The 27,666-nt window shown below is 31.9% G+C and overlaps 1 protein-coding gene across 1 annotated transcript in view; it reads left to right on the top strand.

The window, feature by feature from the left end:
• Positions 1-27,666, top strand: part of LOC147075635 (uncharacterized) — a 92,281-nt gene that overhangs the window by 7,326 nt on the left and 57,289 nt on the right. The window contains exons 2-6 of the mRNA XM_085941935.1: positions 735-830; positions 1,139-1,343; positions 13,303-13,350; positions 15,703-15,795; positions 18,020-18,262. Of these exons, the coding sequence (XP_085798061.1) occupies positions 826-830; positions 1,139-1,343; positions 13,303-13,350; positions 15,703-15,795; positions 18,020-18,262 (594 nt within the window). The 5' untranslated portion in view covers positions 735-825. The remainder of the gene's footprint in view (positions 1-734; positions 831-1,138; positions 1,344-13,302; positions 13,351-15,702; positions 15,796-18,019; positions 18,263-27,666) is intronic.

Below are 27,666 nucleotides of genomic sequence, written 5' to 3'. Positions count from 1 at the left end.
TTGATGAACCAAAGAAACACTTTTATTTATTTTGTGAACCTGATTCTAAATTACCACACCAGAGCTAATCGAAGTATCTAGGTTTTCACAAGTTTTGCTTTTGTTTTGTTACGCCAAAGAAGTATAACTTCTAACGCGCGTATATAAGTACACACACCAATTTTTTTTAAATATCTTGATAAATAAAAAAGTTACAAACTTTTAAAATTTTTAACATGAAAGTCAGTGATGGAAAAAAAACTAAGTAACAAAAAACAATAAATAAAATGAGGTAGGTGTGAAATTTAGTTCACACTTGCCTCAGCCCACGATTCACACTTGCTCCTTGCCATTTTTTGATAAGGTAAATGTGAACTCCCCTGGATTTTCAAAAGTATGAAAGCAACAAGCTTACTATCGCCACACATAAAGCAACATTTATAATAAATGGAGAAGAACAAATCAGTTCACTCGCCTCGCTTCTAATATAACAATTTAATTTAGTTTTTTTGTGGAGCACCTCTAACTTATCCAATCTCAAAAAATGCAAGCGTCAGATTGAGTTATGTTTACTCAAAGTCGTTAAGGCAGATCTCTGCAACAATTTTATTTGAGAAATGAAAAAGTACAATGATACAATCCACTAGATGTAACTGTCCGTCGAGTATTATTGCTAATACTACAAGGCGTGCTCACACTTGGCCTAGTCTACCTTGTAATTATTTGGTTGCTAAATTCCTTGTCTTGTTTTTCAGAATCTTAAGGATTGCTGTAAAAATTTCCCATTTGAGTCTCTGATTCAGTCTAACGACTGCGGCATTTCTACCACAGGACAATATTTCCCAAATGAGGTAAGTTTATTCCATAGTGTTCTTTTCTTTTCTTTCGACCATGAACCCATTTTGAAAATAACCGATATATTTACTGGATTATTTGTTAGGTGAGGTTAGGTTTTCATTCTTGAATTCATGAATTTTGCCAGAATCAGTTATTAAAATTGAATTAATGTTCAAATTGAATCTAATAAAATTGGAGACCGTATAGTGTACGGTCATCTTTTTCCGATAAGAAAGCTCACGGCAAACTGTGCCACGGTGAAATATAACCATTATAATTAGCACTCATTATCATTAAAATATGGTCGATATTTTTGATTAAGCTGGCTTGCGACAAGACTGCTGCCGCGGCGGAGTGCAGCAACTGGCAAATTAAACAGCGACGGTTTTCAAGAATTATTATCAAATAACCCACTCTATACAGGCATTGCCGAATCCATTGCCACATGTAACTATAAGGTCCCCAATGATCCTGGGATATGTGAGTCTCTAACATACTTAATGTGTATGTATTCACAATTGACTGTGGTAAGTATTTTACCTATATATTTAAATTTAACATTTCTAAATTATATGATCACTATTTACCCGTACTGATGTCAAGTGATAAAACAATAAATGATGATACTATTATTATATTGCACATACCTACCTACTTCTTTCTACCAGGGTTGGCCAACTTATTTGTTGTTGCGATCGACTTTATACGTAAACAAGTAATCACGATCTACCTACCGAAATCGCAAAATTCTACATAATAAAAAATAATAATTAATAAGACAATGAATATGTACGAAATTCACTTCGATAAAATAATTAGTCACGTCATGTTACCGAAATACCGGTTTCCCTTTGGCTGCTACGATGTTTTTCAAAATCCGGGCGAGGATTGCTACCAGTAATTGTCGATAAATGAAAATATTGTATTATTTTTAGACACCTTACCAGTCTTATTGATTCTGCGAAATCGGAATATTATGAAAACAAATTTCGTAATTAATTTATCGTTTTGAATAGATAATGAGGCAATTAGATATACCGCACTGCATCTACCGTTAAAAGTTTTTGACATATCTCTTTCTCACTCTATCTCGAGAGCGAGCGAAATGCACGATCCGCGCACAGAGTTTTGATTTTTACCAGTTATTGGAAACAATCGGTTATCCCACACGAGGGATAATACGAAGTAGTGGAATTAGGAAACTATCCGGCAGAAAAGAAAAATTTTGCATGGTGGCCTCGTTAAAAGATCGCGTACAATATGCGTGATTTGTGAAAAAGGTCTTCATGGTGTTTGTGTATTGCAACAATTAAAATATGTATTGCAAATGATTTTATTTCATTATTTTTTTATAAATGAAACTGTTTTATATAGCACAAATCCACTTTACTTTAAACACTGAGTTGAGTAAAAGTCTTTCCCATTGTTTCAAATGCATAAAATAAAATAAAATAAAACATTGTCCTTCCACCAAGAATTTGACTGTAAACAAATTTTTATATTATGGTAAACTGAAATTTGTATTTGGAATTGTTTTTATTGTAAAAAGGCTGATGCCATGAAAAAAAAACAATCGTTATAAGTTCTAAACCTACCCAGTCACAAAACATATATGAATCGGGTTATTACACAACTTTTCTCTTATTGGTCGTGCACTCATGGCTGAGGATCGTCACCACATTTAAATTTCGCCATCCTTTGAGCGACCAAGACTTTCCATCCTTCTCGATCTTCCGCTTCTCTCAGGGCAGAATGGATGGTGCCCCCAGTCAGCTCTTTCACTTGGTCGCTCCATCGCGCAGACGTTCTTTCTCTGCTTCGCCTTCCCTAGAGGCTACCCAAAACTACCAGTCTCTCCAGGTTGTCCAGTCCGTGCCTGACAATATGTCCAAAAAACTGCAGAATTCTTCTCAGACATATCGTCGAGAGCCGTTCCTTTATCTTCAGTCCCTGGATGATTGACTGATTCGTCCTGTGCTCCGTCCAAGAAATGCAAAGCATTCGGCGCAAACACCACATCTCAAAGGCATCAATTGCTTTCCGTTCTCTTGCCTTCAGGGTCCACGACTCGACTCCGTATAGGAATATCGAGAACACTAATGTTTGCACAAGCATCATTTTTGTGGCAATCGAAATTCCCCGATCCTTCCATATAGTGGTAAGGCGTGTCATCGCACTTTTTGCAATTTGTGTGCGCCTTCTTATTTCCGCTTTGCATCCGCCCTTTCCACTGACGGTCGATCCAAGATATACAAACTCGTCGACTGTTTCGAGGTTTTGGAGTGTACTTGGTGTTGGTAGAAGGTTGGCCCGATCAACAACCATTAACTTGGTTTTATTCCTATTAATAAGGAGGCCGTATTTGCGACTCTCTTCCTCTACCTGGTGTAGCAGCTCTGTGAGTTCTCTTTCATCAGCAGCGATTAGTGTGGTATCATCGGCGAATCTTAAGTTATTTATTTTCTGGCCACCAATTGTTATTCCGCCTTGCCAATGATCTAGGGCTCTTCGCATTATATGCTCTCCATATATATTGAATAACTGGGGAGATAAAACACACCCCTAACGTACTCCCTTCTCGGTTCGGAAACTGTCAGAAAACGCACTATTTACTCTCACCTTTACCATTTACTACACAACAATAAAACTAAATAGATAAAACAATGTTTCGTACCACTGGTGCAGTAGTATGTTCCCAAATTAACTTAACATTTTAGGCATCAAAGGCAAAACGACGATCGTTGTTAGCATTTCTGGCCATTATCAAAAACAACGATATATCGTTGCGTAGAATTCTAAGGGTTAAAAATCGTACAATACCGATATTTTCGGTATTGAAAGTGGAAACAAAACATATTAATTAACATAAAAGACTTAACAGGACCTCCGTGGGCCTTAATCGTCCTTGTTGACCAATGCACAATGACACAATATGCTATAAAATATTAAAAATAATTAAAGATATATATATATATTGGTAGATATTACTGTTTTTTTTTTCAAATATTTTACGAATATCGGTATTCAATAGGAAATACCGAAATTTGTATTTTCATTCGGTATTGCAATCCATAATTGGGAGTACTTAAATAATAACTAATACTTTAAAGAAAACTATGAAGAGAATCTATGTACTAGGCTAAAAAATATTTTTTTTTCTTTTATTTTGTTATCTGTCAATAATTCATGGTGGAACTGCATTGTATTGTTGTTTTAATTTAATAAAACGCATTTTTTTGTAATTATTCCTTGTTTTAATCAATAAATTAGTACCGGTTTCGTCCGCCTCAGAGGGACACTTTCAAAGTTGAATATGTCCCTCTGAGGCGGACGAAACCGGTACTAATTTATTGATTAAAAGTGGAATAAGTACTACAAAAAAATGCGTTTTATTAAGTTAAAACAACAGTAAAAAAATATATAAATATGTTATGCATATATACATTTGAAGTACCTACATACTTCATCATATTATATTTAAATAAAATAAGCCCGAAGCTTACGAAGGATAATAAAATTATTAATTATAAGTTTATTAACGACAAACAGGCGCAGTCTTAACATGTGCTACGACTTGTTCATAGTCGGGTGTGTATGCAATGCCAACAAGGATAATATTAATGAATCTTTAGTATTCAATGGAATCATTGAGCATGAAATATTTTTTTGTTCGTTAATTTTGAATCAGAAAAAGCCGATTTGTATATACGTAGATCCGAAACAAAATATTCTCACTTTTCTTGAATATTTTGATTTTTCCGGCTAAGATAATTCCAAAAATCTTCTTCAAATCCTTAGTTTTTAAGTTTAGATCAGATTGCAAAGTTACAATTTCATTTTTAACTTTTCTTAGTTTTTTTTTTCGATAGCGAAAATATCATAATAATTTTCTCTAAGATGTTTTTGAATTTGATTTTTTTGGTCTTAAAATTTGAATCAAACGGCTATTCTAACACGTTTTTCATTTGAATGGTGTATTTTTCAATGTTAATTTTTAATTGGGGTGTTTTTTTTAATGCCTTCAATGAAATTTAATATTCGATCAATTATTGAAAATTGATTTTTATAAAAATCAATGCTAGTTTTGTCATACTTCTTGTATTATTTTATTCATACAGTTCTGAATTCAAAACAATTAATTTCGGCATAAAATCTATTAAACGAATAATTGGCGATGTTGTCGCAATCAATTCAATCATAATAGATAAGTACCTATAATATGAGGCACCAAGGCCAAACGGCCTCTTTTTGTCTCCTACTGTAGGGAAAAAATATAGACTATAAAGACTTTAAGAGCAGTATTGCTCGTGGTCTCGAAAATTCCATGGGGATGGCTAGATCATAATAATTGTTTAGATCTTTGGTCGACTGGCTTGGAAAGTCTGCTGTCATGGAGCTGTAGATTTTTTTAGAGAGTTTCATGACGTGGTTGTAAATGGTTTCTACGTTCAAGTATCTATGAAGAGTGGTATTATGTAAAAACAATGGGACATCTGTGATTGTTCTGAGAGATTTGTTTTGTAGAGTCTGTAACGTTTTAAAATGTTTTGTAAGATAAGCATAGCCCCAGACGTGGGCAGCATATTATGTCAGGATGGGAAATCGCAGTGTAGAGAAGAAGTTTGCTTCTAAGAGCGAACTTGCTTTTTCTACCTATCATAGGGCCTAGTCTGGTGTTCGTATACCGTAAGGTATATGAAAACGAACGCCGCTCTAAGTATGTTAACCTAATTGGAAAGAACACGCAGTGGAAACCTAAAAAACAACCGTAACAGTCTCAAATATTATAATATATCAATTTAGCTGTTGGCCTTACCTGCTTTATACCACCTAAACACCTAAACACCCACGGTGGTCACGCGGCTTGAGCGTTGGACTATCACGCCGTGGGTCTCGGGTTCGAATCCTGGGTCTGGCAAATACACATATTGTTTTTCAATTTGTGTGTGAGTCAGGGTATGGACCTAATAGGTTGAGCAAGTGGCTGACATCCATTTCTCGTAAAAAACAAAATCTGTTAATACAAACCTATACTCTGTGGAGGCCCATATGATCCTATTAGGATCGGACATGGTCGGGAAAAAAAAAAAAAAAACACCTATATAATATTATATTATAACAAAAATAAAATGTATTAATTTATCAGCGTTGTCTGGAAATACACCCATCGACGATAAATAAGTGCAAACACTTAAAGAATTTCTGGAAAAAATGCCCGATGACCCCGATATGTTAAAAATGGACAAAGAAACCGAAAAAAATGGCATCAAACAACGACAGTCGAACAGATATCTGAAAACTGTTAAATAAATTGTACAAGCAAAATGATTTTCAAAATAAATATGAGCACATCCACTAATATCCATAAATAAATAAATAAAATCAGCATTAATCAGTTTCTTATTCAAATCAATACTGTTAGTTACTATAAAATGTTTACCTCTCCTCTTCCATTTCCAATATCCACCACATAATCCATATATTATTAAATCTGACAAGTTATCAGGATATGGATTATCTATTGTAAAATTTTTATACCTATGTATTATATAATATAATATACACTAAGACGCGCCCGCAATCTACTAAACAGGATTCACAGAAACGTAATAACCAATTTACACGTGCGTGGAATTATTGTTGACATTATTGTCACAACCATAATGGCCCCTTTCACATGGGCCCAACTCATGCAAATGTTATGGTCACTTAGTGCTCGCCATTGTGAGGTCGCTGACATGGCAGCAGCATGGGCCAAATCCCATGCCAGCCATGTCAGCCAAATGTTTGACGCAGTGTTGGTATCTCTGCACTAATCAAATTTTGCATTATCTCCCATTGGCTGACTTAGAATATTATGATCAATATTGCTATATCTACTGAAAAATATGGTCAGGAAAAAAAGGAAATATGATTTGGTTTTCAAATCAACTGTTGAATAAAAGTCACTATTTACGTGGTGTTTTGACGATACATGTTAGATTATATCAATATGTATGCTTTCATCAAACAAAATCATTGATTTCCATAAATTGTTGTCAATCAAAACATTTTTGAAACAAAAATATCGGTGCGTGTACTTATATATGCGCGTTAGAAGTTATACTTCTTTGGCGTAACAAAACAAAAACAAAACTTGTAATAAACTAGATTCTTCGACTACTCTATGACAACATCTTCTTGGGTACGTGTTAAAACTGTGAACTAACATGTTCCTCCCATTTTTAACCGCACTTCCATTATAAACTAACAAGCTCCTCCCATTTAGTCGATAACAGCGCCATCCTTCACGTAGCCAAGAAGATGTTGTCGTACAATAGCTCTGGTGTGGTGATTTCGAATCAGGTTCACAACATAAATAAAAGTTTTTCTTTGGTTCATCGAACTATCCAAATTATTTGTTTTTTTATTGGTAGTCAAGTTGAAATAAAACACTTCAAAAGTTTGGAGTAGTTTGTATTTTTCAATAATTACATATATGGTACACTTTATAAATTAAACCTTAATCTTAATCCCCTAATTTTTAGAGTACTCATATTGTCTTTTTATTTATTACAAATATTTTCTTAACTTTTAATTAATTTATTATTACTTTATTTTGTAAATTTTAATTTATTTATTATCAAGGTTTTAATTATTCTGTTCGAGCGTTGCTATGGTAACAAATCAAAGATAAACAAACTTTACATACATCGAAATAATTTAAGGCGTTGCCATGGCAACAACTTTATAATAAACAAACTTACATACATCAAAATATGTCTACACGTTGCTATGGTAACAATTTAAAAATAAACAAACTATACATAAGTTATTCAAAATATTTTGGGGCATTGCCATGGTAACAATTTTAAAATAAACAAACTTTACGTACATCGAAATATTTCTAAGCGTTGCCATGGTAACATTTTTATAATAAGCAAACTTTACGTACATCGAAATATTTTTAGGCGTTGCCATGATATAAACAAACTATACATACATTGAAATATTTGTAGGCGTTGCCATGGTAACAATTTTAAAATAAACAAACTATGCATACATCGAAATATTTCTACGCGTTGCCATTGTAACGATTTCATTTTTTTTAAACGGTACATGTTCAAACACGCGCGTTAACATCATTTTACTCCCTACTTCAATTATAGTCTGTCAATTTATGGCTACGGCCGTATGTTGTAGCTTAAGCACTGGGGAATGCCAAAAGAAATGGCGTATTTCAAAAAAACACTTCCTTATTCTTAGGTCAATAATTAATATAAAGCAATCATTATTCGTAAGATGTTTATCACATTTGAATGGTCAAGGACATGGCTTATTTAGAATTATCTTCAAATGTGGGAATCGTGCCCGTTTTTTGAATAATAAAATGCATAATTCTTGTCAAATTTGGGATCACAGAGATTATCAATATAATTTTTTATCGTAAATATTTCACTATATTAATGTCGATATAGATTATACTGATGGTTTTATAAATGCGTTTAAAAATTAATAAATGTAAAAAATCTTAACACCACTGTACATGGATGTACTTACTGAAATATGACTATATTCTAAAACATTAGAGCGAGAGGTTTAAAAGAATACTATTTTATGTAATAAAAATACTTTATGCAGTCATCAAATGTTTGAAATAAATATAAAGGATAATAAGGCTTTAAAATTATATAAATAGATTATCTACAACGTTTAAGGTATGTACAGGATCATGCTTTGAAAATAGAACAAAAGCTCCATTTTGACCTACGCTGAGCATGTCCCCCCTTAATATGTAGTAAAAAAAATCAAAATTGCATGGAACAAACAAACAATAAACTTTGTATTTTATATAATACTAATATAGAAACCTTTGCAGGTGTGCGCACAACAACTGACAAAAGTTTCATCGCAATCGGATAAATGGTATAGGAACGCATACGAATAGAGAAGAAGATGATTTTCTAATTCAGAAATCTTTGTGGGCATGCACACGACAATTCACCAAAGTTTCATTACAATCGAATGAATGGTATCGGAACGCATACGAATAGAAGAAGAAAAAGATGGTTGTACTAATTCAGAAACCTTCACGGGTGTTGGCAAAACCACTGACGACAGTTTCATCGCAATCGTATGAATGGTATAGGGACCATACGAATAAAAGAAGATAGAATGAAGAAGAAGAAGATGGTTGTACTAATTCAGAAACCTTTGCGGGTGCTACCACAATAACTGGCGAAGGTTTCATTGCAATCAGATGTATGGTATAGGAACCATACGAATAAAAGAAGATATAATGAAGAAGAAGACGAAGATGGTTTTTCTAATTTAGAAACCTTTGCGGGTGTGCGTACAATAACTGACGAAAGTTTCGTTGCAATCGGATAAATGGTATAGGAACCATACGGATAAAAGAAAATAGAATGAAAGAAAATAGAATGAAGAAGGAGAAGAAGATGATGATGATTTTTCTAATTCAGAAACCTTCACGGGTGTGCATACAACCACTTGTATAGAAACGCATACGGGACAGACAGACAGACATTCATTTTTATATATAAGATATAGCCTTTAGTCTTTGCGCAAGTGCAAGCAATAAGTTAACAAAGTTTTATCGCAATCGGATGAATGGTATGGCAGCGCATAAAACAAGAACAATCAAACAAAATAGTGTTCTTTATATTATAGATTTGTATTGAGGTATTATAATTATTACAATAAGTTAGCCGTCTCAACAGTCAAAACTGTTTATCTCGCTCTAAATTGTATCACAGCTAAGAGAGGTGCTGTTAAAATATAGCACTTATTGCAACAATTATAACCAACTTATTTTAATTGTTACAATAAGTGCTAATACTTTGTTACAAACCTACCCTAGTTAGCCGTCGTATTTATCACTTTATCACTTTAGCGGTCGATAGGTACCTATAGAATAGACACACTGTTACTGTTTGCCGACCATATACGAAAATAATTTGTCTATTTTCAATTACTTTTTTAATATATCACAGACTAATATACCACGCATCGTCAGCGAGAATTTTTAAAATATTATTAAATGATTTAAGCATTATATTATATAATTATGTATCGTAAACATATTTTATTTGAATTATTCACATAAATACCTAGGGGAAAGGCTAATACCGGTATTAAATAAACATTATAGGTGCTAAGTATAAAATATAACTTTGTGAATAATAATAAACTAGCAGAGCCAGCTGGCAATAGCCAGCTGCTTCGCTAGGTCTTGCAGACAGCTTATCGTTTTAATGATTGGTGTTGGATTTTAATAAAATTGTGAAGTATGCATAGACGGCGCCGTAGTTTTCCCTTCAGGATGGATTTTAACTCACCTCAGACAGTTTGACATTTAAATTTGTTGTCACTGCCCATATAAATTTGGGGTCATATATGTAATCTATTCTGTAGTTTAGTCTTCGGAATTTCGTCTGACACCACCTCAGGCTGCTAAGTCTAGCATAACACCTGGCAGTCGCCGATTGCTACCACTGACATTTTGATACAATATATGAAGTGTAGGTATATAAATGTTTCGTTGAATCACGTGCATTTAAATATGATGAATAACAGTTAAAAATCAAATTTTTAATTAAAATTGTAGCCTTAAATAAAATAGTTCCCTGATGCAGGACATTCATATCAAAACAAATGCTGATGAATGAAACAATGCATATATCTGAGAGGAATAGACTTAATCGAGCAGTGGATTAATGATACTGATGATATAAATATGTATATAAAATCACCAATTTTTATAAGAATATTCATAAGACCCAAAGGTGTGGAATCAGCTTAGATCGGCCTTCATACAGCAGTGGATTGATACAGGATGATGATAATGACGATATAAATAGGTAGATATATTATTATAATATCACCAATTTTGATAAATATAGTAATTCATATGATTAAGAAGAATAGAATCAAGTTGGGATAATCTTCATCTAGCAGTGGATTGGTCCAAGTCGATTATATAAATAAAAAATAATAATATCACTAATTCTGATAAATACAAAGAACCGGGAAGAATAGCTGCTGATGATAATTATTTAAATATGTATATTATATCACCGATTATTGTTGAATACCTTTTAAATATTTTTGGGTTATAGATTTTTTGCTCTATCTTTTGGTAAAAACACATAAGTTATCGGTGAATGTTGAATGTGTAAACGAGTGTAAAATGATGCATAAATAAAATCGAACCAATTCTACATTAAACATCAAGTATTAACCCCATGTATTGTATTAATACATTCCAATTTATTAAATAAAACAAATTGTAAGATGGGTAGTTATATTTGTATACCATTGCCTCTAACAGTAAAAGATAAAAGTTGTTCATATTTTAAAAGTTAGCTCTCTTGATAAAATTACATAATACACAATATTGAACTAATTACATTTTTTTATTGTGAACAACAAAAAAAGTCTAGAACAACTGTTACTGTGATTAATGATTAATTTTTAAATATCTGGAGGCGGCTGCCATCTTGGATTCAAGACGTCATACTGGCCACCTATCACGATTTCAAATAAGATACCCAAGTTGTACACAAGGAATGTATTTGAGGTAGTTATTCGATTTCTTCATTCAAAATCGTACAGACTATTATTAAGATATTATTTATTTCTAAAAAATCACTTTATTTTTGTTGACACTTTTGGAAACGGAATAGTATTATCAAAAACGGAGAAAAACTGTCTTTTTCTGATTCTGATAAGAACTCTTGCTTAGCTTAACTTGGAAAAGTTTTAAAAAGTGTCTTGAATCTATTTCTGAAATAAAAATTGGCTGCTCAGAATAAACCTCTACTTAGTTATAATTATTTGTAAAACATTGCCAATAACAAGTAATTTATATTTAAAAAGTCAACTCTCTAGTAAAGATCACATCAAAGATAAAATTGAATTAATTTTATATGTTGTTATTGTGTACAACAAAAAAAGTCTAGAACAAAATCTGTGAAAAGGATTATGATTGATTTTGTTTTTAATGTCTGGAGGATGGCTGCCATCTTCGATTCAGAACGTTACATAGGCCGCCTGTCAATCTTTCAAGCAAACACCCAGATTGTAGGTACATAAAGAATGTATTAAATTTGAAGTAACCATTCAATTTCGTCATTTTTAATCCTACGGACTAAACTAGCAAATTTGATGACATCTTAACGGAAAGGTGGTAGGTATACAAAAAACGGCGAAAAACTTCCTTTTTTTCTCATTTCCTTTACTCTTGCAAAAAGTCTTGAATCTATTTCTGGAATGAAAATTAGCTGCATATAGCATTCATAATTAACACAATGCTTACGGGCCCTTTTAATTAATTTTGTAATTAACGTGTTAATTTGCATTTGAAAAGTAATTAGCAAAAACATAATTTTGTGCGGCCCGTAAGCATTGGCATAGGCGAGCAAGCCCTCTACTTAGGACGCCGCTAATTGAAAAAAACTCGTATGGGCGAATCATCTGGAAAAAAATGACACTCACTTTTTTGTCGGGTCTGTCGAATGGCATAATCTGTTCTAACGCCATTACAATAAAGGTGGTATTGCTATAAATTCCCGATGCTTTCTGTCGGGTCTGCCGAATGGCATAATTTATATTTTAATATGAATATCGTTCGCACACATAAACATTGACACTGAAAACACTGTTCTAACGCAATTACAATAAAGGTGATATTGCTATAAATTCCCGATGCGTGATATCGCATAATGGAAATTGTGGAATTTTGTCACGTGACGTCTACCTATACATGTGCGAATGTTGTTTTGGGCGAATTTACTTGCTAGCTACTGTACTGAGTGCGTTGTCCATTAATAATGTCATTGCATAAACTACTCTGCCTAAGTAAATCAATGTAGATACCTTAAAGCTCTTGACAGTATTTTGGTGCTCTTGAGTTTGACATTTTTAGCTCAATGGTTAATCCAGCTCTGTACATAAATACAACACAATATCTATAATAATCAGCATTAATTTCAACATAATAATACATTATTATTATAGGTATCAAGATAAAAAAAAAACTAATGGGAGTTTTATTTGGTAGCCTTGTCCCATTTAATTACATGACCGTTATTATGATTGTTAGTTTACTGTAACTACCTACCGGAAAAAAATATGACATAAAACTCACAATTATTATCTAGTTATTTTTTCTCACACCCATCGTATATTTTAGAAGTATAATTTGATAAAGTATACTTAATATTAGTAGGCACTTAATAATCGATTTTATCATAAATAATAATAGTATACTACTGGGTGCGATTTAATTTCAAAAAAATAAATATAAAAGGACGACTCTAAAATTATTTCTGTATCAGTTATTAAAGTTTTTGACAGAAATCAACATGTGGGCTTTACTATTTGTTAGCTTTGCTGTATTCCTGGTAAGTTTAAGACCATTATTTAGGTATTGGCCAAATGCATCGAATATTTTCGATTTAAATTCAATTTTGTTTTCTCTCACAGGTGGCTGAAGGCCAGATTCCGAGTCAATGCAGTACCCCGCCATTAATCGTATGTAGCACTGTTTGAATATTATTCTATAAATGCATATAGGTTATAATTGACTACATATTATGGATATCCTGACTCTAACACTACATCAAAAACAAAATAAATATTCTCTAATACTAATAGTAAGTTTATTGAAGTCTGTAACCATTATTGTTCAATTAATGATGACATCCTATTCTTATACGAGTATATTATTATCATATACTTACCTAATATGTTTACCAGTGGCAAAGGGTGACTTTTGGGAAGAGGTAGGCTCTAGAGATCAGAGAAAAATAGCACACTTGTAAGGTATACTTACAGGAAATAAGAAGATAATACTTACGCTATTAGTACTGATGAATAATAATATGTGCACACTAAAGACAACGACACACTGAATCGTTGAAATTTCAATAGCTCACCGACGGTATAAAATTGAGCGATGAGTTTAAATTATGTATTTTCATAAACATTCATACACGTAACATACGCCCAAAAATATATCATTGGTGGCTTTGAAAAAAGCCGTTGTTGTCATTTTGCCATTCAAAACACTTCAAGATATTTCAGTAGGTAATTAATATAAAGCCTTACTATAAAATATGATCATTTGTACTCTAGGTCAATTCGTCTGTTTTTCTGCAGATTTTTTTTTTAAACATCAATATAAAATGTTTGCCCACGTTTTAATTTAATTAATAATTCTTTTCAATAGCTATAATTGAAAGATTCGATAATCTAGTTTAATTTAGAGTATTTTGACAATATGTGTGGACACATAAACGTCAAACTCGAAAACGATATTTTTAAAATTTGATCAGGACTACAACAATCAATGACCAATTTCAATTGGAAAACTATACATTTTTACAAATAATTTGTATTTAAAGCACTGACGAATGACTTAGGATACAAAACAAGATAATCTATCTACATTCCACATTCAGAACACAATAAATCACGGAATTGTCTCACAAAATAAAACTATACCACCATGTTTTGAACAACAATCTGACTGAATTAAAACGATATAAATTATGTTTGTCTATGACTGAACTAATCTAAATAATTATCACGAGATACAATTATTTGTTATTTTTAAAAACAATTAATAATTATATCTGATTGAACCCAATAGACGTTATTTTTTTTAAATCATCTTATTTATTTATTATTTGCTTAAAGCGGCAGGCAGAGACAATAAAATTTGTAAAAAGAGTTGGAAGCGGGTCCTCGAGCGCTTCCGAAACGCGACAAAATTTGTAGACTTGCTTGAAGAGATGAGTCATCATAAGTATAGAAAACAATTTTCGATTATTTTGTCAATAATCGTCATTCAAAGAATAAAAACAGATGTCGCTACTCACTTGTAATTTTTTGTTTGATTCTAAACTTGACTAATTTAAACAGTCGGGCCAATTTACATTCAAATTCACATCGTAGATGACTCTTTATATTTTAAAATATTCCATATGTATTTAAATTTGAAATAAATACTCGAAGATATAGTTTTCTTAGAAGGTAGGCTTTAAATTCGCCACTGATGTTTATTATAGTTATATATTACATAGCATATTAAAATATTAATAGGTAAACACAGTTAATATAAATATATTAGATATCTAACATATTTTGTGAAGCCAAAATGCAATTTTGAAAAAAAAATTGACATTTTCATAAAAGACTTTTAATTAAAATATTATACCATTACCTGTCTTTTAGCATTATGCTTTAGCTTAGATTGGGTAAGGTGCCTTTTAATACTGTATTTACAAAATATGAATACACGTAATCAAATAAGTAATATGCCAAAAAATCTATATATATATATATATATATATAAGTATATATAAAGTTTTTAAGTAAGTACCTACCAATGGTAATGCAATAAAAATGGAACTACGTCCCAATAGACACATTTCGAGCTTCTATTAAATCACAAAGATGGCGTTCAAAGCTCAAGCTATGGGAATTCTCTGAATCAACTGAAATTCTCTAGCAAACTATTTATAAGATTTAATATAGAACACTAGGTTCATCTATTTATTTAACTTTGACTCAATCTAAGACTTAATAATATTAAAATGAAAATTTTAAATTTTAATTACAACACAGCGCACGTTACGCCTAGGTTCATATACCGGGTCTGCCAAGTTCACATATTTTTCAATGTGAATTTAGACCCAGAGTATAGACTGGTTGAGCAAGTGACTAATATCAAAATTAGTTGGGAACCCCCGGTATATTCTAGTATATTAAAATATGAAAACTCTCAATTATGATCTGTAATAATAATTGCAAACAAGGATATTTTAATATAAAGTTTTAAAGTGTAGTGCTGTGATTAAATTTCGTTTCATCTTTTTTCAGAGACCTAGGAAGTGCTGTGATAGTTTCTCATTCAAGTTTCTGACTGAGTCTAACAATTGTGGTGTTTCCACAGATCGTTGTTACCTAAGAAAGGTAAGTCCCTCTCTTGATTTTAAATTCCGTTGACCATTCAAAAAATTCAAAAAAAGACCCGGTAACTGGAGAAGTGTGGCGAGGCGAGGAGAATGGGTCTCCAATGCTTTCACAAGTTAGATATTAATACGGTACAGACCCGAAAATTACAATGAAAATAAATTGAACAGGCTTAAATAACGATACTGTGAAGAACTCATTTTACGAGCTTGATTTGTCAGTATTTTTGATTTCGGCGGAGTCAATATCCTCGATTATATACAACATCCATTCATCTCTGTTGCCGTTTGGATCAATGTATCTTAGCAAATTCCGTTTCTTAGGAGATGAAATTAAAAAAAACGAAACGATTATAAAAATGATAGATACGGAGTTATTTAGAGCCGCATTATTTCCCAAAATCGATTGCATCCTTCTCACTAATAGAATTATTATCTATATCAGCTTCATATATTATTATGTATATAATAAAATATTACTATAAAAATATCATTTTACTGTTACCTAACACTAATATATTTTTTAATAATAAAGGAAGTAAGTACTTACCTAGATAATATATTTAAATTATTTAATTAGTGTGCTACGAATCAAATACCACTTTCCCAGTATGCCGTTAGGTGAAAAGTTTGACAGACACTGAGTTTGACGATAAATCAAATATTTTAACCTATCGCTTGACACTCATAATATCATGATGTCTCCGCACATATTATCAAGAAGTCAAGAAAGCCTTTCTGGGTGATAAGTTTGGAGCTGGTTCAAAAGTAAGATTATCCTGGAAATATCTGGCGATCGGAATGACCGGCATCAGGGGTGGGAACTCTCCTGTGGGTCTAAACCTAAACCACATACGCTTAGGACAATATAACAGTTGTGCGTATAGCATACACCCTCATCTGTTACACTTTTCACAGTTTTTGATAGAGTTTAATACGAAACTTGTTGGACGCACGGTAAGAATTTATATTAAAGACTAGCTAGTACCCGGCATGCGTTGGAATGTCACTTAAAGAAAGAAAGTGTTTGTGTTTTAATTCTGTTTATTGAAGTGCTTTTGGATACACAACATTTTTTGTGTTGCCATCTGGAGCGTACACGAACAAATCAGAAGATTTTCCAACGCGTGAACAGGCCACATACGGCTGTCCATGTGAGAAGCATGGATTTTACAAATTTGGTATAGGAACACATATGAATATAAGATAGAATAGAAGAAGAAGATGGTTATACTAATACAGAAACCTTCGCGGGCGTGCGCACAACAACTGACCAAAGTCTCATCGCGATCGGATTAATGGTATAGGAACGCATACGAATAGAAGAAGATTGGATAGAAAAAGAAGAAGATGGTTGTACTAATTCAGACACCTTTGCGGTCATGAGCACAACAACTCACCAAAGTTTCATTGCAATCGGATGAAGGTATAGGAACAAGGAATAAGAAGATAGTTTTTCTAATTCAGAAACCTTCGCGGGTGTGCGCACAACAACTGACGAAAGTTTCATAGCAATCGGATGAATGGAATAGGAACCAACGAATAGATAAGATAAAATGAAGAAGAAGAAGAAGAAGAAGAAGATGGTTTTTCTAATTCAAAAACCTTTGTGAACTGTCTGTGAACGGGTTGGCGCCAATCTTTTCGGCAGTCTGCGACACGCAAGACCTGTGGTCACTGGAAGACCCGTGACACTCACAAATTGGTGCAACTATCTGGAGCATCCAACATTTACTTCAAAATTCCGCTAGCACAAATCTTGAAAAAAAATCTAGCACATATCTAATAGACACAAACCCACTCACATTCGATAACGACTATTTGATGGGACAGCTAGCAATAACTCGTAGGTACCCTTAGTTATACCTGCAGGCCATGTGTTTATAGCTAGACTCAAAGTTCAAAGTTTCTGGGTATGCACATATTAATTTTTCTTAACCCTACCCTCTCCCGCCGCATTAAAAATCATTAAAAAATATTGTAAATATTTTTTTACATTGTACCTTACCCACCAAATCATTTTTCTGTGTGCGCGCCTGATGATATCGTAAAAGACGAAAACCCATAGATTCTAAAAGCAGCAGTTGGCTTTATTGATATTGATAATAATGTTGTTAGTCGATTTACATTTTTATTCGATTTCGGCGTGCAGCGAACAGTTGATTATATTACAGTGTTTTAATAATAAATAACTATTAATAATTTGGTCGATATTTTTGTTTAAGTTGGCTTGCAGCCAGTCTATTAACGATGCGGAGTGCAACAACGTCAAGTGTCTCTTAAGGCAACACGATTTGCTGACCAGCGATGACAAATTGAACAGCAACGGTATCAAAGCATTGTTAGACCCACTCTACAATACAGTTATTGACGAATCGATTGCCAGTTGTAACGTTGAGGTCTCCAAAAATCCTGGGAAATGCAAGGTTCTGACATACTCAATGTGTATGTATTCACAATTGACTGTGGTAAGTATTTTTCCTATATATTTAAATAAAATTTAACATTTCTAAATTTTATGATCACTATGAAATAGCGAGCAAACAGTACCCTTACCGATTTAAAATAATGAAACAATACATAAGTAATGCTTTTATATTGCACATCCTACTTCTTTCTACCAGGGTTGGCCAACTTATTTATTGTTGCGATCGACTTTTTACGTAAACAAGTAATCACAATCTACCTACCAAATTCTCAAAATTCTACGTAATAAAAAATAATGATAAGACATCATTAATGGGTACGTATGGAATTCACTTCGATGACATAATTAGCCACATGTTTTAAAAACATACGTACATTGGGAGCAAAGTTTGCAATACAGATATTTTCATACCCGGTATCCCAGTATTTTTCGATACCGAAATACCGGTTCTAAAAAACAATACCGATATAATATTTGGTATTGAAAGGGGAAACAAAGCGGATTGATAACATAAAAGGCTTAAACAGGACTGTAATTTTTTGTCGGGTTACGCGATGTCTGGTTTACTTTCGTAGCCCTTCAACGTCTTTGTTGACCAGCAATGACACAATCTATAAAATATTAATATTTTAATGAGATTTATATATCGCTAATGAGAAAACAATACCTCGTATGCCACATGACACTATTTGTACATGAGATGAAAAAAATCTATATAATGTCTATGAGTCCATCAAATTTACTATGTATTTTTCGTATTCTACTATTAATCTTAATAGTTTACCTAATACAAATAATGAAGAATTTGTATGCATTAATAGTGACTATAGAGAGTTTTCTTCATCTCGTGTTTTGTGGCATACGAGGTATTGTTTTCTCATGAGCGATATATATATTGGTAGATACTTTTTTGTACTGTATTTCCGATTATTTTACGAATACCGGTATTCAATAGGAAATACCGAAATTGGTATTTGCATTCGGTATTGCAATCCATAATTGGGAGTAATAAAATGATATGTAGAATTTTCACGATGAATTAACACATTTCGAAATAGAAAACAATCGTGACAAATATTTCCAATTAATCTATAACTGTTGATACAACGTTAAAAGTAAGTACATCCAACAAAAGTTGAATTTGAGAGAGATTTTATTGGCCCCGGACTTATAGTACCTAGTACCTACATACATGTAAAAATTATTAGCAATTCTAAAATATTATGATCTATCGTCAATATTATGGTCAATGTAATAAATATTTGAGATACTTAAGGTTGCTAAAAATAGTCTTTTAAATAGATTTTAATAGTGATATATATTGATAGGTACTTCTTTTTTTCTATAATATGTTTTGACGAATACCGATGTTCAATAAGAAATACCGAGATACCGGTATTGATATATTCATTCGGTATTGCAATCCCTAGGTTCGATTCCTTAGTTTTTTATAAAGAATTTTTCTATTGATTAAAATATATCTTTTCGAAAGTGTTTTCAAAATTATGTACCTAAACAATAATTAGAATGTTACATTCTTAAATCTTGTCACTTATTCGTTGAATAAAAAAAAATATTTAAGAAAAAAAAATCGTTCCATGCTCAATGATTCCATTGAATACTAAAGTTTCATTAAGAAGGGACATGCTCAGCGTAGGTCAAAATGGAGCTTTTATTGCATTTTCATAGCATGATCCTGGACATTCCTTAAACGTTGTAGATAATCTATTTATTTAATTTTGAAGCCTTATTATCCTTTATATTTATTTTAAACATTTGATGACTGCACAAAGTATTTTTATTACATAAAATAGTATTCTTTTAAACCTCTCGCTCTAATGTTTTAGAATATAGTCATATTTCAGTACATAAATGTGCAGTGGTGTTAAGATTTTTACATTTATTAATTTTTAAACGCATTTATAAAACCATCAGTATAATTTATATCGACATTATTATAGTGAAATATTTACGATAAAAAATTATATTGATAATCTCTGTGATCCCAAATTTGACAAGAATTAGGCATTTTATTTTTCAAAAAATGGGCAAGATTAACACATTTGACGATAATTCTAAAGATAATAATTATAAGCTATGTCTTTGACCATTCAAGTGTGATAAACATCTTACGAATAATGATTGCTTTGTAATAATTATTGACCTAAGAATAAGGTAGTGTTTTTTTGAAATGCGCCATTTCTTTTGTCATTCCCCAGTAGTTGTATTCCCCCGCGTGTTTGAACATGTACCTAACCGATTTTTTTTAACGGTACATGTTCAAACACGCGCGTCAATATCATTTTACTCCCTACTTCAATTATTGTTTGTCAATTTATGGCTACGGCCATATGTTGTAGCTTATACAGTGGGGAATGCCAAAAGAAATGGCGTATTTCAAAAAACACTACTTTATTCTTAGGTCAATAATTATTATAAAACAAACATTATTCGTAGAATATTTATCATAGTTGAATGGTCAAAGAAATAGCTTATAATTACTATCTTTAAACGTATCTTTAAATGTGTAAATCTTGCCCATTTTCTAAATAATAAAATGCCTAATTTTTGTAAAATTTGGGATCACAGAGATTATCAATATAATTGTTTATCGTAAAAATTTCACTATAATAATGTCGACATAAATTATACTAATGGTTTTATAAATGCGTTTAAAAAATAATAAATGTAAAAAATCTTAACACCACTGCACATTTATGTACTGAAATATGACTATATTCTAAAACATTAGAGCGAGAGGTTTAAAAGAATACTATTTTATGTAATAAAAATACTTTGTGCAGTCATCAAATGTTTAAAATAAATATAAAGGATAATAAGGCTTTAAAATTATATAAATAGATTATCTACAACGTTTAAGGAATGTCCAGGATCATGCTTTGAAAATGCAATAAAAGCTCCATTTTGACCTACGCTGAGCATGTCCCCCCTTAATGAAACTTTAGTATTCAATGGAATCATTGAGCATGGAACGATTTTTTTTCTTTAACTATTTTTTTTTTATTCAACGAATAAGTCACAAGATTTAGGAATGTAACATTCTAATTATTGTTTAGGTACATAATTTTGAAAACACTTCCAAGAATAGAAAAAATCTTTTTAAAAAAGTAAGGAATCGAACGTTGGGATTGCAATACCGAATGAATATATCAATACCGGTATCTCGGTATTTCTTATTGAACACCGGTATTCGTCAGAACATATTATAGAAAAAAAGAAGTAGGTACCTATCAATAAATATGAATATTAAAATCTATTTAAAAGACTATTTTTTAGCAACCTAAGGTCTCTCATATATTTATTACATTGACCATAATATTGACGATAGATCATAATATTTTAGAACTGCTAATAATTTTTACATGTATGTACTATAAATCCGGGGACAATAAAATCTCTCTCAAATTCAACTTTTGTTGGATGTACCTACTTTTAACGTTGTATCAACAGTTATAGATTAATTGGAAATATTTGTCACGATTGTTTTCTATTTCGAAATTTGTTAATTCTTCGTGACAATTCTACATAATACTTGTAGGATTTTTTTTTTTAAATATTTAACTATTGTTGGTTTCAGTTAAATTTACGTTTCGGCAGATACAACATATACACTAAATTAAATATTCAATATAGTAGTTAGAATTGAAAAATAACGTAAAATTCATTTTCGAAAAACAAAAACTTGTATCGTAGTATATTCTTGGGTTTTCACCGTGTCTCCTTCTTCCTTCTTTACTCGACGTTTCGGGCTCGTTGCAGAGGCCATTATCAAGAGATATGTTTTATGATGAAATGTAGTGTATGTATGTGAATGTAAACGTTGCTCTAAGAAAGTCAAAAGGAATCCGATTATCTAAGAGCAAACGTTGTTCAGAGTAATCTGATGATTGAAATCCACAGAAACCCTGAAAACATTAATAGGGATGATGGATTACGATTAAAAACGTCATGGCTTCCGGCACTATCAGCAAATCTAATATTCGAGCCAGTATCTCCGGTCGTAATGATTGACAGATTACTCTGAACAACGTTTGCTCTTAGATAATCGGATTCCTTTTGACTTTCTTAGAGCAACGTTTACATTCACATACATACACTACATTTCATCATAAAACATATCTCTTGATAATGGCCTCTGCAACGAGCCCGAAACGTCGAGTAAAGAAGGAAGAAGGAGACACGGTGAAAACCCAAGAATATACTACGATAAAAAACAACCGTGAAAGCCTCAAACATTATATAAAAACTTGTATGCTTTCTTAATACCGAAAATACCGGTATCTTTTTATTTTTCAATCCGGTATTTTAGTATCCATTAATAATAGAGTACCAGTTTTGAAATACCGGTATCACAACCCCTTATCGAACCTGCATCTCTCGGGTATATAAAACAACAGTGAAAGTCTCAAATATTATATAGGTATTATCAATCTAGCTGTTGGCCATACCTGCTTTATACCACCTAATTACCTACATAATATAATATTATAACAATAATAAAATGTATTATTTGATCAGCATTGTCTGGAAACATTCCCGACGACGAGAACAGAGTGCAACCTGTTCAAGGATTTCTTGAAAACATGCCCAACGACCCCGGTATGTGGTCCACGCAGAAACTGAAGATTTTATCATCAATGAACGACCGCCGAACAGCATCAAATAAATGAAAAATGCTAAATAAATTGCACAGGCAAAATGATTTTCAAAATAAATATAGGCACATACATTAATTTCCAGAAATAATAAATAAAATTAGCACTAATCAGTTTCTTATTCAAATCAATACTGTAATTTACCTTCCAATCTACATCATCTTCTCTTCCATTTCCAATATCCACTACATATAACGTTTTAAATCTGACAAGTTATCAGATTCTGGGATATCTATTGTAAAAATTGTATACTTACATATTTATTTTTACTTCACGAAGACGCGCACGCAATCTACTAAAAAGGATTCACAGTAGTATAATAGCACGTGTACACGTGCATGGATTTACTGTTGGCAGAACGTATTGTCGCAACCATAATGGCCCTTTCACATGGGGCAAACCAGCGCCATCTTAAGATACGAAGCCTGAGCATATCTTTTTGCACAAGCATATTTCTCAAACGAGTGGTTCCACTGTTCAGCTGTCAAAATCAGATCCCAAATTACCAGACATATCGATTTGCAAAACCACACAATTACAAGCCCTTTCTCGTTTCGAATTTCGGACGATCATAGACTAATGGCAATCTGTCAAAGTGTTGATAAGCATTATTCGCCATTTATATATCGTGAGGTGTTCATATAAATATGTTAGACATTTAAACCATAGGAAGTCACTTGAATTATGTATATTATAGATTAATAATCAATACATATTATTATTCATAAGTAACCATACGCGAACATGACGCCGCTTTTGGTCTTATTATCTCAAAATCCAGCCATTTTTCTATGCAAAGAGTTCGATTTAATATCATTACTATAATTATTATGCCAGACCAAGAATTTATTTTCATTTTATTTATATTTTGTAACGGAGATTCTAAGCTACAAACTGTGTTAAATCAACCCGGAATGATTTTTATATTACCTAACGAATTTTATCAATTCAATATGTTCGATTGTCGTTTAAGTCACAATATCATACTGTCGACATAAACAAGTGTTCAATTATGAAAAGCTTTAATCAAAAGTAATTTTTAAAAACTCGTCATACCTATAAATCTTTTAAATTAACTAAATGACTACCTATTCATGAAGCATTCTTTATATTTTGTACATTTAAAACGAATGAATACGACAGTTTGTTAAATTTGTATTATTGTAGACCACGATAGGTTAGAATTTTATAACAAGTTGACGTTTCAACAAATATGTTTCTGTAGAGACTAATATGTTGTCAGAAAATCGTTTCCGTGGACATTCTACCAAACAGTTCCAAATTAAATAAATCAAACGGTACCATTTGATTCGTTCAATTCAGGTTCAATGATACGAACCTCATTTGACATGGGCCTGCATCTGCCCGAGTTGGTCATTGGCCTAACTTGGGCCATTGCAAAGTAGGTGGCATAAGCATAACAAAATACTAACAACGTACAAAAATATTGTAACAATTACCTGTCATTTGTAGTCCCCTTCCAAGTCACTAAAATTAAAGATTCGTGAGACCACGTGATTTAATAATTTAACATGATGTTAGTGGGGATTCCAATACCGGTAGGTATTTCAAAGCCGGTATTCCAATATTTATCAATACCGAAATACCGGTTTTTAAAATCCAAAAAACCGGAATTTTCGGTATTAAGAAAGCATAGTCGTTTACATTTTTTAAAATGAATAATTATAAGTTATGTGCTGCTAAAATGCAAATATATTGAGTGAATCTTACAGAGGTGAAAAATAATAAAACAAATTTCATCAAATATATTTATATAAGTAATTGACACCATGAATTATCATAATATTATTTCGAAATAGAAAACATCCGTGACAAAAATGATCAATTATTCTAAAAGCGTTGAATTTAAAAAGCTTTTCGTCCCGCCGGACTTATTTGCACTTGATGAACTTTTGAGGGCTTTGGTTAAAATTATCAATATATTCAAATTATTTGTAAAAAATCACTATTATGATCAATACATATTTTTAAATGTCAACATAATAAATTTAGGTACTTATGTAGGTTTTCGCTATAAAATAATATTTTTTTTAAAAAAAAATTAATAGCTATATTTATTGATAAGCACTTACTTCTGTTTTTTTAATGTTTAAGAAATACCGTTATTGAATAAGAAATACCGAAAAACCGGTATTGATATTTTCATTTGGTATTTCAATCCCTAGATGATTGAATGAATATATGGTAAAACGGCTATTATTTAAATAATTAATATTGATTTTATATAAAATAAAGTAACAATTACACACCCGTCAATTATATGCGTGGTCGCAGCCATGACCTATTTTGGGTGAAATGTCAGGCTCACCAGGCACCAATAGCGAGGGCTGTGCGGTTGGTCAATGCACTCCCTAGAGATGTAGATATTTTTGGCGATCCATTATATATTCTGTTTTTTAAATTCTATTTTATTGTTTAATTTGTAATTTTTGAATCATTGTTGTTTTTTTTTTAAATTTTATTTCTTTTGTATAAAACTATTTTTGTTTTCTTTTTTTCCTCCACTTTGTTTTTTCTGATTTTCCGAACTGATTACTTGTAATTTTTATTCTAAATGTAATGTTGTGAACGTCCTGAATTAATAATTTGTTATGTACTCAACGTGTCTTTTTCAAATAAATAAATAAATATTACTAGCAGAGCCAGCTGCCTCGTAGATCGCTTATATTCTATAAATATAGTACATATATTATGTAGTTGCTTGAATGAATGTTACTAACATAAGAAAATGCACAATTTTACACTAAATAGTCACATGCGGAAGATGTTATATTATAAGATGTCGCACCGTGAGTGTAAAACCATAAAAAGAGCCAATTCTATTCAACTGTAAAAGTCATGAACTTGATAACGTTAAAGTGAAGTAACTGCAAACTTAATAATTTTCATTAAAAAGACAGATATTTTGGTTTTACAACACAAAGATTTACTTTCCTTGTTATGTCATGAAATAATAATATTAAGAGCGCGATTTTCAATCGTCTGTCATAATTACAACAAAATTACAACAAAACACTATCCAGAAAGCCTTTCATAGTTATGATCGAGTTGTCTATGTTCCACCAGATCTGCAATAGCTTCGTTCTGTTTTTCTATTGAAAATAATACCATATATAAAAATTCTCTTTTTCATAATTTAGGTAAATTATTTTGTAATTGTTAAACGATGACAAAAATATGAAAAATATACAAAATAAATTCAATAACTATAAATACACAATTAATATTTAATTAAAACTAGCTGAGCCAGCTGGCTCTCGCCAGTCTGTCTCGCTAGGTCTTGCAGACGGCTTGGCGGTGTTGGATTTTAATATAATTGTGAAGTATGCATAGATGGCGCCATAGTTTTCTCTTCGGGGTGGGTTTTTTATTCACGTCCAGACAGTTTGACATTTCGCTGATAGTAGTAGAATGAGGTTGCGAAATCCTTCATCCAGCAGTGGATTGATCCTAGTTGATGATGATGATGATAACGATATGAGTATGTAGACAAATATAATATCACCAATTTTGATAAATACAGCAATTCAATTGACAGATAGGAGTAGAATATGGGTAGGGAGGCCTTTATCCAGCAGTGGATTGGATCAGGTCGATGGTGACGATAACGATATTAATATGTAGATAAATAGATTATCACCGATTTCGATAAATACAGCAATTCAAATGACAGAAAGGAATAGAATCAGGCTAGGGAACTCTTCATCCAGCAGTGGATTGATCCTAGTTGATGATGATGATGATGATAACGATATGAATATGTAGATAAATATAATTTCACCGATTTTGATAAATACAGCAATTCAAAAGACAGAAAGCAGTAGAATCAGGCTAGGGAGGCCTTTATCCAGCAGTAGATTGGTTCAGGTCGATGACGATAATGACAATATGAATATTTAGATAAATATAATATCACCAATTTTGATAAATACAGCAATTAAAATGCATAAAGGAATAGAATCAGGCTAGGGAGGCCTTAATCCAGCAGTGGATTGGTTCAGGTCGATGTCGATAAGGATGATATAAATAGGTATAGTATCACAAATTCGTTAAACTGCTAGTAGTAGAATCAGGTTGCGGAACCCTTCATCCAGCAGTGGATTGATCCTAGTTGATGATGATGATGATAACGATACGAATATGTAGATAAATATAATATCTCCGATTTTGATAAATACAGCAATTCAAATGACAGAAAGGAGTAGAATCAGGGTAGGGAGGCCTTTATCCAGCAGTGAATTGGTTCAGGTCGATGATTATGATGACGATATAAATATGAGGATAAATATAATATCACCGATTTTGATAAATACAGGAATTCAAATGACAGAAAGGAATAAAATCGGGCTAGGGGGGTCTTTATCCAGCAGTGGATTGATCCTGGTTGATAATGATTTAAATAATATGTATAACACCAATTATTGTTGAATACCTTTTAAATATTTTTGGGTTATATGAGCTAATTGAATGTATATAAGTTTCATTGGTTTAAAAAATTATCATTTAACAGCCATAAAAAAAATGTTACGTTATCAAATTTTGAAATAATATTCTATGGTATCCAGTGTTGCCATGTCTACTGAAATTTCAGTAGATCAACTGATATTTTTTTTCGAAATTCAAGAAATCTACTGATATTTGTGTTTCTCCATAATTGTAAATTAACTGATGATTCTTTTAATAAAAAACTTGTAATGATTTACGCATGACCTTTTTTGATGTTTTACACTTCTAAATTGACATAAAA

This window comes from Rhyacophila brunnea, unplaced genomic scaffold (genome assembly GCF_057557595.1).
Source record: "Rhyacophila brunnea isolate RB1 unplaced genomic scaffold, BYU_Rbru_1.0 scaffold_14, whole genome shotgun sequence".
NCBI classification, from domain to species: domain Eukaryota; kingdom Metazoa; phylum Arthropoda; class Insecta; order Trichoptera; family Rhyacophilidae; genus Rhyacophila; species Rhyacophila brunnea.
The sequence above is the reverse complement of the archived record's forward strand: the minus strand, read 5'-3'. Positions and strand labels throughout refer to the sequence as shown.